Source organism: Phalacrocorax aristotelis, chromosome 4 (assembly GCF_949628215.1).
Source record: "Phalacrocorax aristotelis chromosome 4, bGulAri2.1, whole genome shotgun sequence".
In the NCBI taxonomy this organism is placed as follows: domain Eukaryota; kingdom Metazoa; phylum Chordata; class Aves; order Suliformes; family Phalacrocoracidae; genus Phalacrocorax; species Phalacrocorax aristotelis.
In genome coordinates this window covers 27,233,149-27,246,234 of record NC_134279.1, presented here as the reverse complement: position 1 = coordinate 27,246,234, position 13,086 = coordinate 27,233,149, and the positions used below count along the sequence as shown (strand labels likewise).

The window sequence follows — 13,086 nt, the reverse complement described above, 5'->3', positions numbered from 1 at the left end:
GAAGTTGGTCATTATCCAAGATCATACGTGGTGCCGCACAGTAGTTAAAGAACTCACATCCGGATTTGCCAGCGTAGCACTCTTGTCCTTTCCTTGCATTCGCATTTTAATTTAATTTCTTTAAAAATAAAATACTTGTGCTCAGCAGCCTGCATGTATGTTATAGACATGCTTTCCATAGTGCCCAGAACTGTCAGTCTCCTTTTGTGTACAGTATTGTCTTATGTCGTTTTGAAATTAAGAATGCTGATTTTGTGTTGACTGTACAGTTGTAGGCAACATGGGAATTTAAGTGGCTGAACAATGAAACTCAAGTGCAGGACAGTGAGTGCGCATTTCTACAAGGAAATTAAAGGGTTTTGTTAAACTCTAATAGTGTTTGGCTTTATATTTTAAATTCTAGTGTGAGATTGTAAGTGACTAAAAGAAATGATGATATTTTATTAAAAAGAAAAATTATGTAAAAGTGTTATTTTTATTTCCCTTTGAGTTTATACATTTTAGCTTTCAATTTTTTTTTTAGAGGAAACTTCTGCTGTTTACTTATTTCCTCTTTTGATGCATAGACATACTGAGATATCTTTATAGATGTTGCTTGAAATACACAGCTGATAAGGAACCAGCATTTGTTCAAGAGGTATGTTGCTACGGCTGACTTTTTGACTGCTAACATTAGCCTGAACCTGTTCTTGAAAAAATAGACCTTACTTAAGGAACCAGAATCACACAAATAGATATATAAATGGCAGGAATGTTTCAGTGCTCCCCCAGTCCATGTGCAGTACATCCGGACTCTTCTCAGGGAAGCATGCTGTTACAGATTATGGGTGCACAGAAGTGGATTGAGAGAGCTGTCAGCATATTTGTACAGGCCTTTATGTAGAGCCAGTAGGACCTGTCAGTAATCGTACAATGTGCCTCCTATGAAACTGAGTAGTGCGTGTTGTGCAGTTTCTGAGTATGTGCCCATCTGTGCTGGAGAAAAGAAGAAAAGTTGCATTTTGGGGAAAATAAGATGGGCTGAGCAGTATGCTCTAATACACCTAACCTGTTCTCAGGCTGGCTTTTCTCTTAAGCAGCCACAGCACTGCCAGCGCTTGTTTTCCTAAATCGAAGCATTCCTTCTGTCTCCATAAGGTTAAAAACATATTTCTTTCAGTAGATAATTTCAAAGGCAAAAGTGAAAACCCGTGACACATGAGGTTTAGGTTTCCGTAGAGTTGTGCTAACAGCCTGTTTCTGTTGCCTTGTGACCTTAGTTTCTGTTACGTCAGCCAAGGTTAAAAAATTTGAGCTTTTTCAAGGCACAGGCATTTTACTGTCAGCATGTTTTTTAGGCTGTGAATCAAAAACTGATGTTGACAGGATTTGTTCACAGGCAGAGAAGGAATGAAGCGAAGACAATGGAAATAATTTAGTCAAAATTCCACAAATGAAAGGAGCATGATGTGGTATCCTAATACAGTTGATTGCACCTACTTTTTAAGAACAGCTTATTCTCAGAGCCATGTTACTGATAGCTAATATTTGTCAATACCAGAACTTTCATTTCCATACTAAGAATATTTTGTACCAAATGGTGGTGTAGTAAACAGAGTCCTCTAGAAAGATCCAATTATTTAAGGCTCATGATCTAATCTATACTTTAAGGAAGATGGTAAACTGAGAACAGTCATAAATTCTTATAGTTTTCAACTTTGGATCTGTAGTTGTAGCTCTGGAGATAAATGTGAGACATTTCTTAAGGGTAAAGTCTTCAGGAGTATCTGAACTTAGGTGCCAAAGCGCAGTGAGATGTAAGCACTAGAAGTTCACACAGTCACTGCTAAAATCCTGCCCTGGCAGCTGAATTTCAGCATTACCTTTCCTCATTCTGTCCCTAATTCTAGTTAAATATTTTATACATAGCTCTGTTATGCTTGTATTTTGTAAAGTGATGCTTTTTGTGCGAGAGGAAGATATACGGGTATTTTAGACTTCTAGAACTTTTCTTTCTCTTATTTCAAAATATTTGTTATCCATGAATCTCAGAACAGTCAATAGTGTGGGCTCTGTGGGGATACTTTTATGAATTGAAGTCAAACTCTAAGAGTTTTTGAATTTAACAGTGACTTTTTTACCAGACGTGTTGCATGTGTAATAAATGTATTAAAGCAGCTATGTCTGTCAGGAGCTGCCCAATTGTATTAAGTTTAACAGAAGAAAGAAAAAAGCAGGTTTTCGCTGCCCAATGAAATTTGCCTCCCAAAATGTTAGCTTTCACCTGTTCATTACGGAGGATTTTTATGTAAAGTTTTTACACAAAGATTTTCACAATGAAAACTTGTCCTTCCCCCGTAGCATAATCATCTACTGCTTTTCCATTTGACCTATGCACATACTCTATCAATAGTCGTAAGTCTTAGCTGAAGATCCCTCTTTCACAGTAGAAAATGTACGTGTCTTCTACAGCTCTCTCTCTCAAACCCAGCAGGTACGCTCCTGCGATTGTGGCATTGGTGCCTGCAGGGAGAAGTATGTTTTCCTGGCAACTCCAGAAATATTTTCAAACTCCCAAAGAGTGAGAGTTGAAAACGGATGCTCTTTCTGCAACCTGCAGAAAGACTGCAGAGGTGGTTATGGCTCCTCATTTGTCAGGCACAGGTCCAGCCCTTTGGCAACTTTTCCTCGCTGAAGTCCTGCCTACACTCACCTGCTCTTCCTCGCCACTCTAGGAGGAAACATTTCCCTTCAGGCTTCCTAGAAACATCTTGTTCAGCCTTCTACAGGAAGAAAGGGAAAATCACGTCCCTTACTGCTACCCTCTTGCAGCAGACGGGAGCAGGAAGTATTCTTATCCCTAAACCTGCTGCCCTTCCTGAGGCCTTGGGAAATGAAGGAAAAAAAGGTGATATCCATCAGTTAGGGGAAGGCCTGTGGGGAGGGGCAAATACCTGTCTGCACAATGCTTTACTTTTCCTTGACCCCATGAAGATGAAAACAGTAGGTCAGACGACAACAGATTTAATGATACAGATAAACACTGTTAAGAATTACTTCATTCTAACCAGAGGTATATTTATCTTTCTGTTTTAACGTCTTAACTCTAAGCCTTCACATCGAGTCCATAGAAAGCACACATCTCCTTCTCAGCGGGCATTTTATAAAGTGACCACTGTGTTCATAGGTAGGACCCCCAAGGCTTACTTTTCCGCTATGTGAATTAGGGACTGACTTTTGATGAGAATGTGCTTAATAGTGGAGATGGCTCTTTGAAAAGTTTCTGGAACTAACAGTAACAGACATCCAGACAACATAGTGCAATATTAGAGATGAGGGTCAGTAACTCAGTTGTTTAAGTACTTGCTGGCTGGATTTGTGAACAGATTTATTATTTTCACCTTTATTGTCACCTTTACTCACCAGTACACAAATAAGTAAGTAACAAATTATTCTGGTTTACGGAGATAAAACCAACACACATTTTTGGAAGTGAATTCTGAATGAAGTGCTCATTCAATCTTTACTTCTTGTTAGAAGCCTTGTCTACTAATAGGAAAATTGTAGGCTGAATATTGTCAGTGTAAGTAATGAATTCTGGATTAAATTGTAAATCTGACATAGCAGTCTTCATGGATACTCCTTGACAAATATTGCTGATATCAGATACTTTTTTTCAGCATTTTCTAGATGGTAAGGAATAAATTTTCTCTGTGAGATTGTTTAAAGTAGGTTAGTATCAGCTTTGCTGCCTTCATCTGCGACTAATGTTGAAGCATGATAGTGAATCACTGAATCGCTATCAGAATTACTGATAGTGATTGCAGCAGTGACATTTGCTTCCTCCCTCCTCCTCCTCCAGACTTCTGGCTGGTCCTGGATGTGGCATCAACATGAATAGTGGCAAGATGTGGGCAGCCTGAGCTTGTGCGTTCCCTAATGAAACTTCTGTTGGCACTTAATCTAATGCTAATACTGTCATTTCTGAAAGGATATCTGTGAAACAGAAGAAAATACGCCACTTGGCAGGAGGGGGTGAACAGTGCTTCATGCAGAGTGTTCTGGACACTTGCTACCAGCTGGACTGCATATAAAAAGCTAATTGCCATATTTTTCCTTCTTTCTGCAGGAACTCGAACTAGTAGTTTTTTCACACATACTTTGTATGTATTCTTTTCCCACCCCCTTCCCTTGTACCCTTCATTTCAGATCTAAATGAGTGTGGACTGAAGCCGCGGCCGTGCAAACACCGGTGTATGAATACCTACGGCAGCTACAAGTGCTACTGTTTGAATGGCTACATGCTTATGCCAGATGGAACGTGTTCGAGTACGGCAAGGCTTGTTGCTTGCTTTTTTTCCAAGCTAAGATCCCTGCTTGAGTTTCTCTGGGAAACTTGTATGAAATGAAGATGTAAAGTAAAAGATTAACCTTGCTGGAAATTAGGCAGTTGCACAAGATGAGGTTCTTTTTTTCTAATGAAATTAGGCTGAACAAAATACGAGCAAATATTTTGATTTTATTAGTTTTATTACAAGTTTCCCCAGAAGCATTCTTCAGTGCTGCAAATCACTGTTAATTGCCTTCAAGGACAAGTGCTTGCAGTTTTCATTGCAGCAAGACACTTGCAGTTCTGCTGTATTATGTCCTTATGTATGTAAAATCACTAAAGCTGTTGGTTGTTTGACTGGTATAAAATTGTACTGTCATCTCTCTGGGGATCAGGTTCCTACTTGCTCCCATAAAAGTAGATATTCTGAGTGTCTGAACAGAGAGAAGGGGAGAGAAATTACCTTTAATTAAAGATGCTCCTATTTTAAAGTGGCAGTACTGTCCAGGAGGGTTTATAGTACACACTTGGCTTTATGTTCCTCATGGGGGCTGTGTTCCATGACACAACTTGCTACAACTGTGGTGTTTTTCTTTTATTTTTTTCTTAAAGGTGCAATTTATGGTAAGAAAAAATTTACTGCGTATGCATTTGTTCTTTAAAGCCTGAATGGATACAAGCATTTTTCCACTTCTGTCATCATTATATGACGTCTTAATTATCCAAATTTTTTAGTAATTTTCTGGTACTGGTCAGAGTCCATATCTAAATATGTTCAATTATCTTTTCCTAGATGCCCTTTCTTGCTTGATGGCAAACTGTCAGTATGGCTGTGATGTACTGAAAGGGGAAGTACGCTGCCGCTGTCCTTCTCCAGGGCTGCAGCTAGGGCCTGACGGCAGGACTTGCATAGGTTGGTGATAAAATGTAGATTTATTTTTTTTCTTCAGAATGTTTTTATCCTTACACTGAATGCAGTTCAAGAGAGTCTCAGATGTGTTTAGAATGAATCATACATGCAGTTTAAAGATGTTACTGCTGAGAATTGGGATAGGCGTGTTGTTCAGGTGCTCTCAAGTGGTATGTGTCAGAGATTGCCAGTGTTTTCCTCCAGTCCTGCAAGTTTCATTGACTGCTTAGAACTTGCACAGGCTGCTTGGCCCCCAAGCCCTCAGCTCTTATGCTGCTATTACTGGGTCATTTTAAACTGTTGCTAACAGAGACTCCAAAATACCTGCCTGCATAAAGAAAGCTATGGGGAGGTCAGCTCTCCCTCATACCCAACAAGATGGTGCCTAGGCTCAGGGAGTAAAGGGATAATTTGTGCAAATCTGGGACAAGGTGAAGGTCTGTGCATGCTCCCAATATTAATGGGATTGAAGCTACTGGATTTCTTCAATACTGTGAAAACTCCAGGTTAAAATAAACTCAGGAATTGAGATGGTATAAAAGTGAAATATTTTGTTCCCATATTCATGAACATAGAAAAGGCGCTTATGGTTAATCAGACTATATTGTGCCACACAATACTATGGTCTGAGGAACAGTGTGACATGTGATTTCATTAGTCATTAACTATACATCCTGAGTGGCTATGATGCTCCAATGATTTTATTATTTATAGCCTAAGCAGTGCTACAGTTCTATAACCAGTAACAGCACTTGAAAGAATGTAAGAGAGTGTGGATGCCCTAATTATCCATTTGAGTATCATGGCTGTCCATAGGGGAGGTGATTTTCCAAGGGGGTGACCTGTGCTGACCAAGAATTTGTTGGCAGAGCAAGGGGCAGATTCTAGATCTTCTGATGTGAGGAGCAGGCTCAGCTCTAGGTTGGAGGCTTTCTGAAGGGCATGATTGGCATGTCTGTGTATGTAAAAGAATGGATAGAACAGGAATAAAAAAAACCACCATTGTCACACACTGAAGGGATTGAACTGTGATTAATCATGCTCTGGACATTATGGCAGACAGAGATCTTTGGAAGGGACTTGTGCCATGCCACAGCAAGCTGATTAATTTTAAATACAAATTCAAGGAAGTTATTCCAAGTACAGAAAATTGCTAGAAAAATACTTGCAAGATTCTCCTAGTATACATTTTTATATTCAGGCAAACTTCATACTTTGAAATAAACAAATTGCACTTTTAATCCTGAAGGCTGGCACTTTCAGTTCTTCAGTGTAGTTTCCAAAAGAACTACTTTTTTTCCCAGAAAGGTAAAGAACTTTCAGCTGGGTGTGCATCATTCAGATTGATCTCATAACCTATTTTTAAGATTTTCAACAAAAATTTCAGAGCAGCCACGTACAATACAGAGAAAGGAGTCACAGCAAGAGATGTCTGCCCTTCATGGGTCATAACATGATCTACTCCCCTTTTTTGTAAGAAGAGATGGTGACATGCACCCTTTTTGTGTTATTTCTTTATCGAGTTTGAGTTGTGCTAAAACCAGTAAATACCTCCAAGAATGGAAGCTCTTTAGGACTAGGCCTGTGCCTCTTCCTCACATGCGTACAAGCCCATCACTGTTGGAGGGATGGTCAGCTCCAGCGAGGATCTGGGTATTGCAGCAGTACAAATAGAATTGTAGAAGATGGTTAAAAAAAAAACATTGAAGTGTGCTTTGGCTGCAGCTCATGAAATCCCTGTTTGAGGAGAGTTTGAAATACAGCTGGGAATGTAATACTTATTTTTAGCACAGGTGGAAATTCCTCTAGGCATTATTCTGTTCTTAGTTTAACCCATGCTGGTCATTCTCTTCTTAAAATGTTCCTTCCAGATAATCAGTATAGAGCCATCAAACAATTTGGCTATGAAGGTAAATCATATAAGCTAAATAACAATGAATTGAAAAAGAGCGTTCAGTGATGTATTCAGTGAAAATATGGACTAATTAATTAATTAACGACTCTTGAATCAATAAATCAATTGGTGTTGCCAGTTTTTTGGATTGGGATTTTCATTTAATGAAATTAGCAGTATACACATTTCATCTTCAGGTGGTCTGAAATTATTTGAGGACGGAAAATTTTCACCCTAAAATAAATGCTTTCTAGCATTTTTGGTTGTGTATAGAAACTTGAAAATATGACCTTGTAAACTTAAAAATCATACTGTTTTTAAATCAATCTCCTAGTTGTTTAGTGCTTGAGTTGGCAATATGGTTGTATTCACAGCAGGAGAAAAGCAAGACTGTAATTCTGCTTCTCTGTTGAACACGGACCATGACACGCATTAGGTGCTGTCTGTATTATGTGCCTTTGGAGCAGCTCCCTGGCGCTAAGTCTGGGCATGTGCCTCCATGGCAGACCAGGCTGAGATCAGAATACAAATCACCCCTTCATGCCCTGGTTTTCATAGGAAGCAGGTATGAGGCACAGCGTGTTGCAGCAGGCAAAGGAAAACAGTTTTACACCATTTGGGCCCAGGTGTGAACTGGCATGGGTGCATGGACTTGAAAGAAGCCACAGTCACTGTACTATTTGAGAACTGCAGGAAACTAATTTTAAGCACTTGCATACCAGCTTCTAGCTAATATTCAGAAAGTGTTTTTCCCACCAGTAACGAGCATCCACCCACCTCTAATACTAAGTGCAAGCAGTAGACTGTTACTTTTCCCCATTATTTTTGTGTCAGTTTTCAACAGTGTATTGATTAGCAGTTCAGTCCTGTATCTTTAGGATGTATAACTGCCTAGAAAATTAAACAATACCACTAGAGTGCTCTTATCATCTAACATACTTCTCACCTTATGGGAATTTGCAAAAACGTGAATACACACAGAAGGAAAGGCAGGGCAAGCTACATTAGGTTTTAAAGAACATAATCCGTGCCATGATGAGGCATATTCAGTAGGTAATCTTTTTCTTACTGAACTGCTTTTTGAAGTTGTGATTTAAAGATAAAAACACTACCAGAGAACCCCAACTAACTCATAGTAATCAAGAGTCTGAAATTTTCAGCCTTGAAATAATATTTTTAAAAAGGGCAGAAAATTGTGACTTGTAAATTTATAAAACTATTAATAATGTACTCAAAACCTAAAAATTTAATAATAGATTCAAACCAAGAGGCAGATTTATAGGGAGATTCAGGCAAGTGGAGAGGTGCCCAGTATTGGCCTTGTTTTCTTTCTCATTTAGGCCTTTACCGTGGCATTGCAGAACTGCTCCTGACTGAGAGTAAAGGAGAGCTGCTATGTCAGAGCAGTCTGATGGGCCAGGAGTGCAGGAGCTCAGGGGTTGAATCATTGCTGTTCTCGGTAATTCTTCATGCAGAGTGGGACGGTGCCAGCAGAACCTCTGGGGCAGCCCATCTAGCCAGTAATTCATGGCCTGGCTGTGGGAAACACAGCTTGGAGAATTTGAGGCTAAATCTCCCATCTCAGGTAGCTGCCCTAACTAACCAGCAGTTCTGTGGTACCATTTTTCCTGTGCTGTGCAAGAGACTTAGGCTTCTCCCTGCCTTTTTCAGGCCTCTTTTACAAGCAGCAGGGCACCAATCACTCAGCTTTGTTTTGCAATTTTGACACCTGCAGCTGAAGTGCTCCTTTTGCGAAAAGAATTGTGTGGAGAGCAAAACCTTGCTTTCCTGATAGAGCTGTAGAGCAGAGGCTTGAACTGTGCTCTGTAGATAACGAAAAAAATGTCAGGAGCGGTGTGCATCAGAGGCAGCTGTGCACGGCAGGCTTCTATCTCAGTGAAGAATTAGGGTTCAAGCACTCAGCAGCCTTCAGCAGTGATTCCAAGGGCAGCAGAGTGAGTGGCAGTGCAAGCAGCTTTTGTGTATCAGCCTGACCTTATCTCAGAGTTTCCCAGACAGTGAAAAGCAGCGCTGGGTAAGCATCGGCTGCTCCCTGGGCCTCTGCCTGGCTTGTTAGTCAGCACGAAGAACAGCACCTTCTGGGAGATGAAGGGCACTGGATATTTGCTGAGCATTACCTGTGTCTTCCCACTCCTCTGTCCTTGCCTGGATGTCACTTGCTGAAGCACTGCTTCAGGTCTTGCTGGGAGCCCCTGGCAGGGCAAGGGGGAGCCACATATCACAGAACCTCAGAGATATTTTAAAGTCACAGGTAACCAAACTCTCTGTGAAAGTGGAGTCAGCTACACCACAGGCACTGCAGGGTAAGAGATTGCAAAGAGCAGGTACTCAAAAAAACACTTGGCCTGTGGTAACTAAGTGGAAGGAGACCCAGAAATACTGCATCCCTGGCATTATATTGAACTGTCTTTGTTTACAGGAAGTCCTGAACAGATGAAGACTTCCTGATAGGCTCAATGGGCAGGTCATAGATTAGGGACACCTGAGATTTTAAAAAAACAAACCACTTCTTACTGTAGGGTGATGTAGTTTGAATATACACGTGTGACACCTGCTGCAGGAGAAATACTTCAGGCATGTTTCAGAAAAATAATTACTGGGGTAGTTTTTATTATTACTCCTTGTCTATAAATCCAGGTGCTGTCTTTATAACCAGGCGGGTCTTAGTGGGACAAAAGAAAATTATACAAATAACACAAAATCGCTTTTTTCCAGACAAATACCATTACAGTTTTAAGGATGTGTGTTTTGAGGTCTTGAAGAAGCTGTCACACATTTTGTGGGGAATTGGAGAATGTCTAATGGCAAGAGCATAGAGCAAGCATTCCAAATTCAGTAGCAATGCTCGTTATGCCATTGCATCTCTTGTCACTCTCACAGGATTTCTAAAGGCTTCTGGCACAGGAGGCATAAAAACTTGGGCATCTGACCAAGCGCTGAACTGGGATGGCACAGCCAGAAGAAATACTCAGGTGTTACTGCTGGCTGAGCAGCTTGTAGCCAAAAGGACCTTACCAAAACCACTTCGGCTATTCTTCTTTAGTTTTTCATTATGTGAAACCAGTTTGATTTAGATAGTACAGATTGTATTTTAAGTGCTATTAAGAATAATACAGTTCCTTTGTCTCCACAGATATTGATGAATGTGCTACTGGGAGAGTTATCTGTCCACGATTTAGGCACTGCATCAATACTTTTGGAAGCTACATTTGCAGGTGTCATAAGGGCTTTGATCTAATTTACATCGGAGGCAAATACCAATGTCATGGTAATAACTTATTTCTTACGTGCGTGTAATAGAGCTGCATATTCTAAACTGAAATTAATGGTTTAAAGACAAATGTTTGCTTATTGTGGCTGAAAAGTTGAAGCAGGTTTTAGGTTGCACTGCATCTGTATTGTAGGAAAGAGCGGATTATGGAAGTAGATTGTGAAAAAGAAAGCATATATTTGGCCCCCATTTTTGTGACTGCTTCTCCTGTGGAAGCTAGTGGGAGAGCAGAGCTGATGACCCCAGCAATTCCTTTCCAAAGCGTTTGTCCCCACAGGTTTCACTGCTAGATTTGGAGCAGCATATAAGCTTAGGCTATGTATGAGCTGTAATGCAGGTGTGCTCCGTAGCATGCCCCAAAATCCACGATAAGAAAATGTGGCTAGAGCATACCCCAGCTTCTTCAGACCCAGGCTGCTCAACTTTCCTTCCCCTGAAGACAGATGGGGAAAGGGCAGGGGTTGGGAAATAACCTGTCTTTGTCTGGACATGAGACTGGAATGCAGCTGGTGTATGCCCTTCAACAAAGATGTTCCCAGGTCCTACTGTCTTAGTTTCCCAGGGCCTCAGCAGGTTATGAACCTTTCACTGAAGAAAGGATCATGTGGAGATAATGAGGCATTGCTTTCTGTTTAAGTATGTTTTTTAGAGAGAAATCTCTATGCAGAGCACTAGAATTTGGAGATTTTTGCTTGCATCACTAACAACAAACATGGAAATGCCATATAAGATGTTTGAAGCAGTTTCTACTTGATGTAAAAGCATCTATACAGATGTGTAATAGAGGAAGCATTTTATGAAAAAACAGTTTAATACCGGTGTGATTAAGGACATGCATATTCCTACACTCAGATTTTTCTTTTCTTATCATGTCACCTTTAAGAAGTGGTTATTAAAATTGTGATCTTCATGATCTCATCTGCAATCTACCCACAGAACATCATGGAAGCTGATGCTAAGGTATAAGCTCAGCAATACCAGAGTTGCACAATAGTCCCTTTTACCCTGACATTTGTATCACCACACTGATTTGTGGCTGCCTATCTTCCTTTTCCCACTGGCAATTCATTTTTATTAAATTTTTCAAAATTAATAATATTTTTTAATGACTATACTACTGTTTGTGTTTTTGCAGGGATAAGTGGAAAGCCAAGTTTCTTTGATGTAAATAACTTTTTAAATGTAACTTTCTGTTGCAGATATAGATGAATGTTCCCTTGGCCACCATCGGTGTGGTAGTTTTTCACGATGTTACAATACACCAGGATCCTACAAATGCAAGTGTAAGGAAGGGTACAGAGACAACGGAACAAACTGCATACGTATGTAATGCTCCTTTTAAAAAAGGAATTCTGAAAGTAAATGTGTCTCATGTTGTGATGTTTGAGATACAGCACTATCAGTTTCTCTTAACTATTTTTAATACTTAATAAGAGGCCAGGGAATGTAGTCAGAGTTTTCTGAGTCTTAGCGTGCCTTGGTAAAAATACCTTTCCCTGAGACATTTTCATAATTAGAAAGAAATTCACCTCTCCCTGTTCACAGCTTAATTCTAGAGATTGCTCCAGGACGAGAACAACTGAGTAAGCGGGGAGGTCTCGTCAAACAGTACATATTACTCATACCCTGTTATTATGGACACTCTGACACTGGCCTCTTTCAGCAGCTCACCCCATCCACTCCCCACTGCTCCCCAGATGTGAGCAGAGATGAGAGGGAGGATTTCTCTGGAAGAATTCCCTGTTGAAGTTGGAATTAATTTCCTCACCTCTCTCTAAGGGGAAGCAGCCATCCCCCTTGGTACAGAGTAGGCCATTGGAGCTCCCCCACATTTGCCATCCCTCAGGACTGTGCAGCTCTGTGACATCTGCGGAATCTTTTTGAGGACCCTGTGTTCATACGTGGGTTCTGGTCTTTGGTGACTCACTGATCTCTTTAAAAAGCAGTACCATTGCGGACTTAGTTCCTTTGGCTGTAGCTGTCACGGCAATGTGATCTGGCTAAGATGGTCTTTCACAACCTAAGTGCTTGCAATTATATATGGAGACACTTCACATGTATTACTGGGACATAGTCCTTAGGTGCATTTTATATTTCAATATACCGTGATGTAAAAAACACAGGGTATTCAAAAGAATAGTAATAAATAGACAGCCAGAGAGAAAACCTTTTTACCTGCTATCATCAAACAATGAATTGTTTAACAAACAGTAGTTCTTCATTTTAACTGTGTGTTATACTTGAAACACTTGTACACAAAATACGTGACTAAAGTTCTTCCTGGGGCTTTGAAGATCTCCAGCGAGAGATAAAAGGCTTATTAACAACTAGAAAATTATAAATAACAAAACAGATATTCTTGCATTTCATGTCTGCAGAAACTCTCCTTGTGAAACCAAGTTAAAATTTGTTGTCCTTTATGAAATACTGGGGGAGATGGTACTGTAGGCACTGTCACTGTGGTGTAGGCGGAGCTCAGTTCACCACCTCCTTTTTGTGGAGGCTGAAAAAAATGCTATTTACTTAGTTTCCTGGTGTTTAGCAAAGGTAAAGATCTAAATGAAGGCTATTGGCTTAGTTTCAATCTCTGTAAAATGATTAATGCTTATTGACAAGGAGAAAAGTTTAGAAGTAGAGAGGCCTGAAAGATAACTTTCTTAAGCCAATGGTATCTGCTCAGC

General features: G+C 40.2%; 1 protein-coding gene across 4 annotated transcripts in view; it reads left to right on the top strand.

Annotated features, from left to right (window-relative positions):
- Positions 1–13,086, top strand: part of NPNT (nephronectin) — a 55,050-nt gene that overhangs the window by 23,021 nt on the left and 18,943 nt on the right. For all 4 annotated transcript variants that reach the window (XM_075090718.1, XM_075090715.1, XM_075090717.1 and 1 more), the window contains 4 exons: positions 4,189–4,308; positions 5,103–5,222; positions 10,268–10,402; positions 11,605–11,727. In XM_075090718.1, coding sequence (XP_074946819.1) covers positions 4,189–4,308; positions 5,103–5,222; positions 10,268–10,402; positions 11,605–11,727 — 498 coding nt within the window. The remainder of the gene's footprint in view (positions 1–4,188; positions 4,309–5,102; positions 5,223–10,267; positions 10,403–11,604; positions 11,728–13,086) is intronic.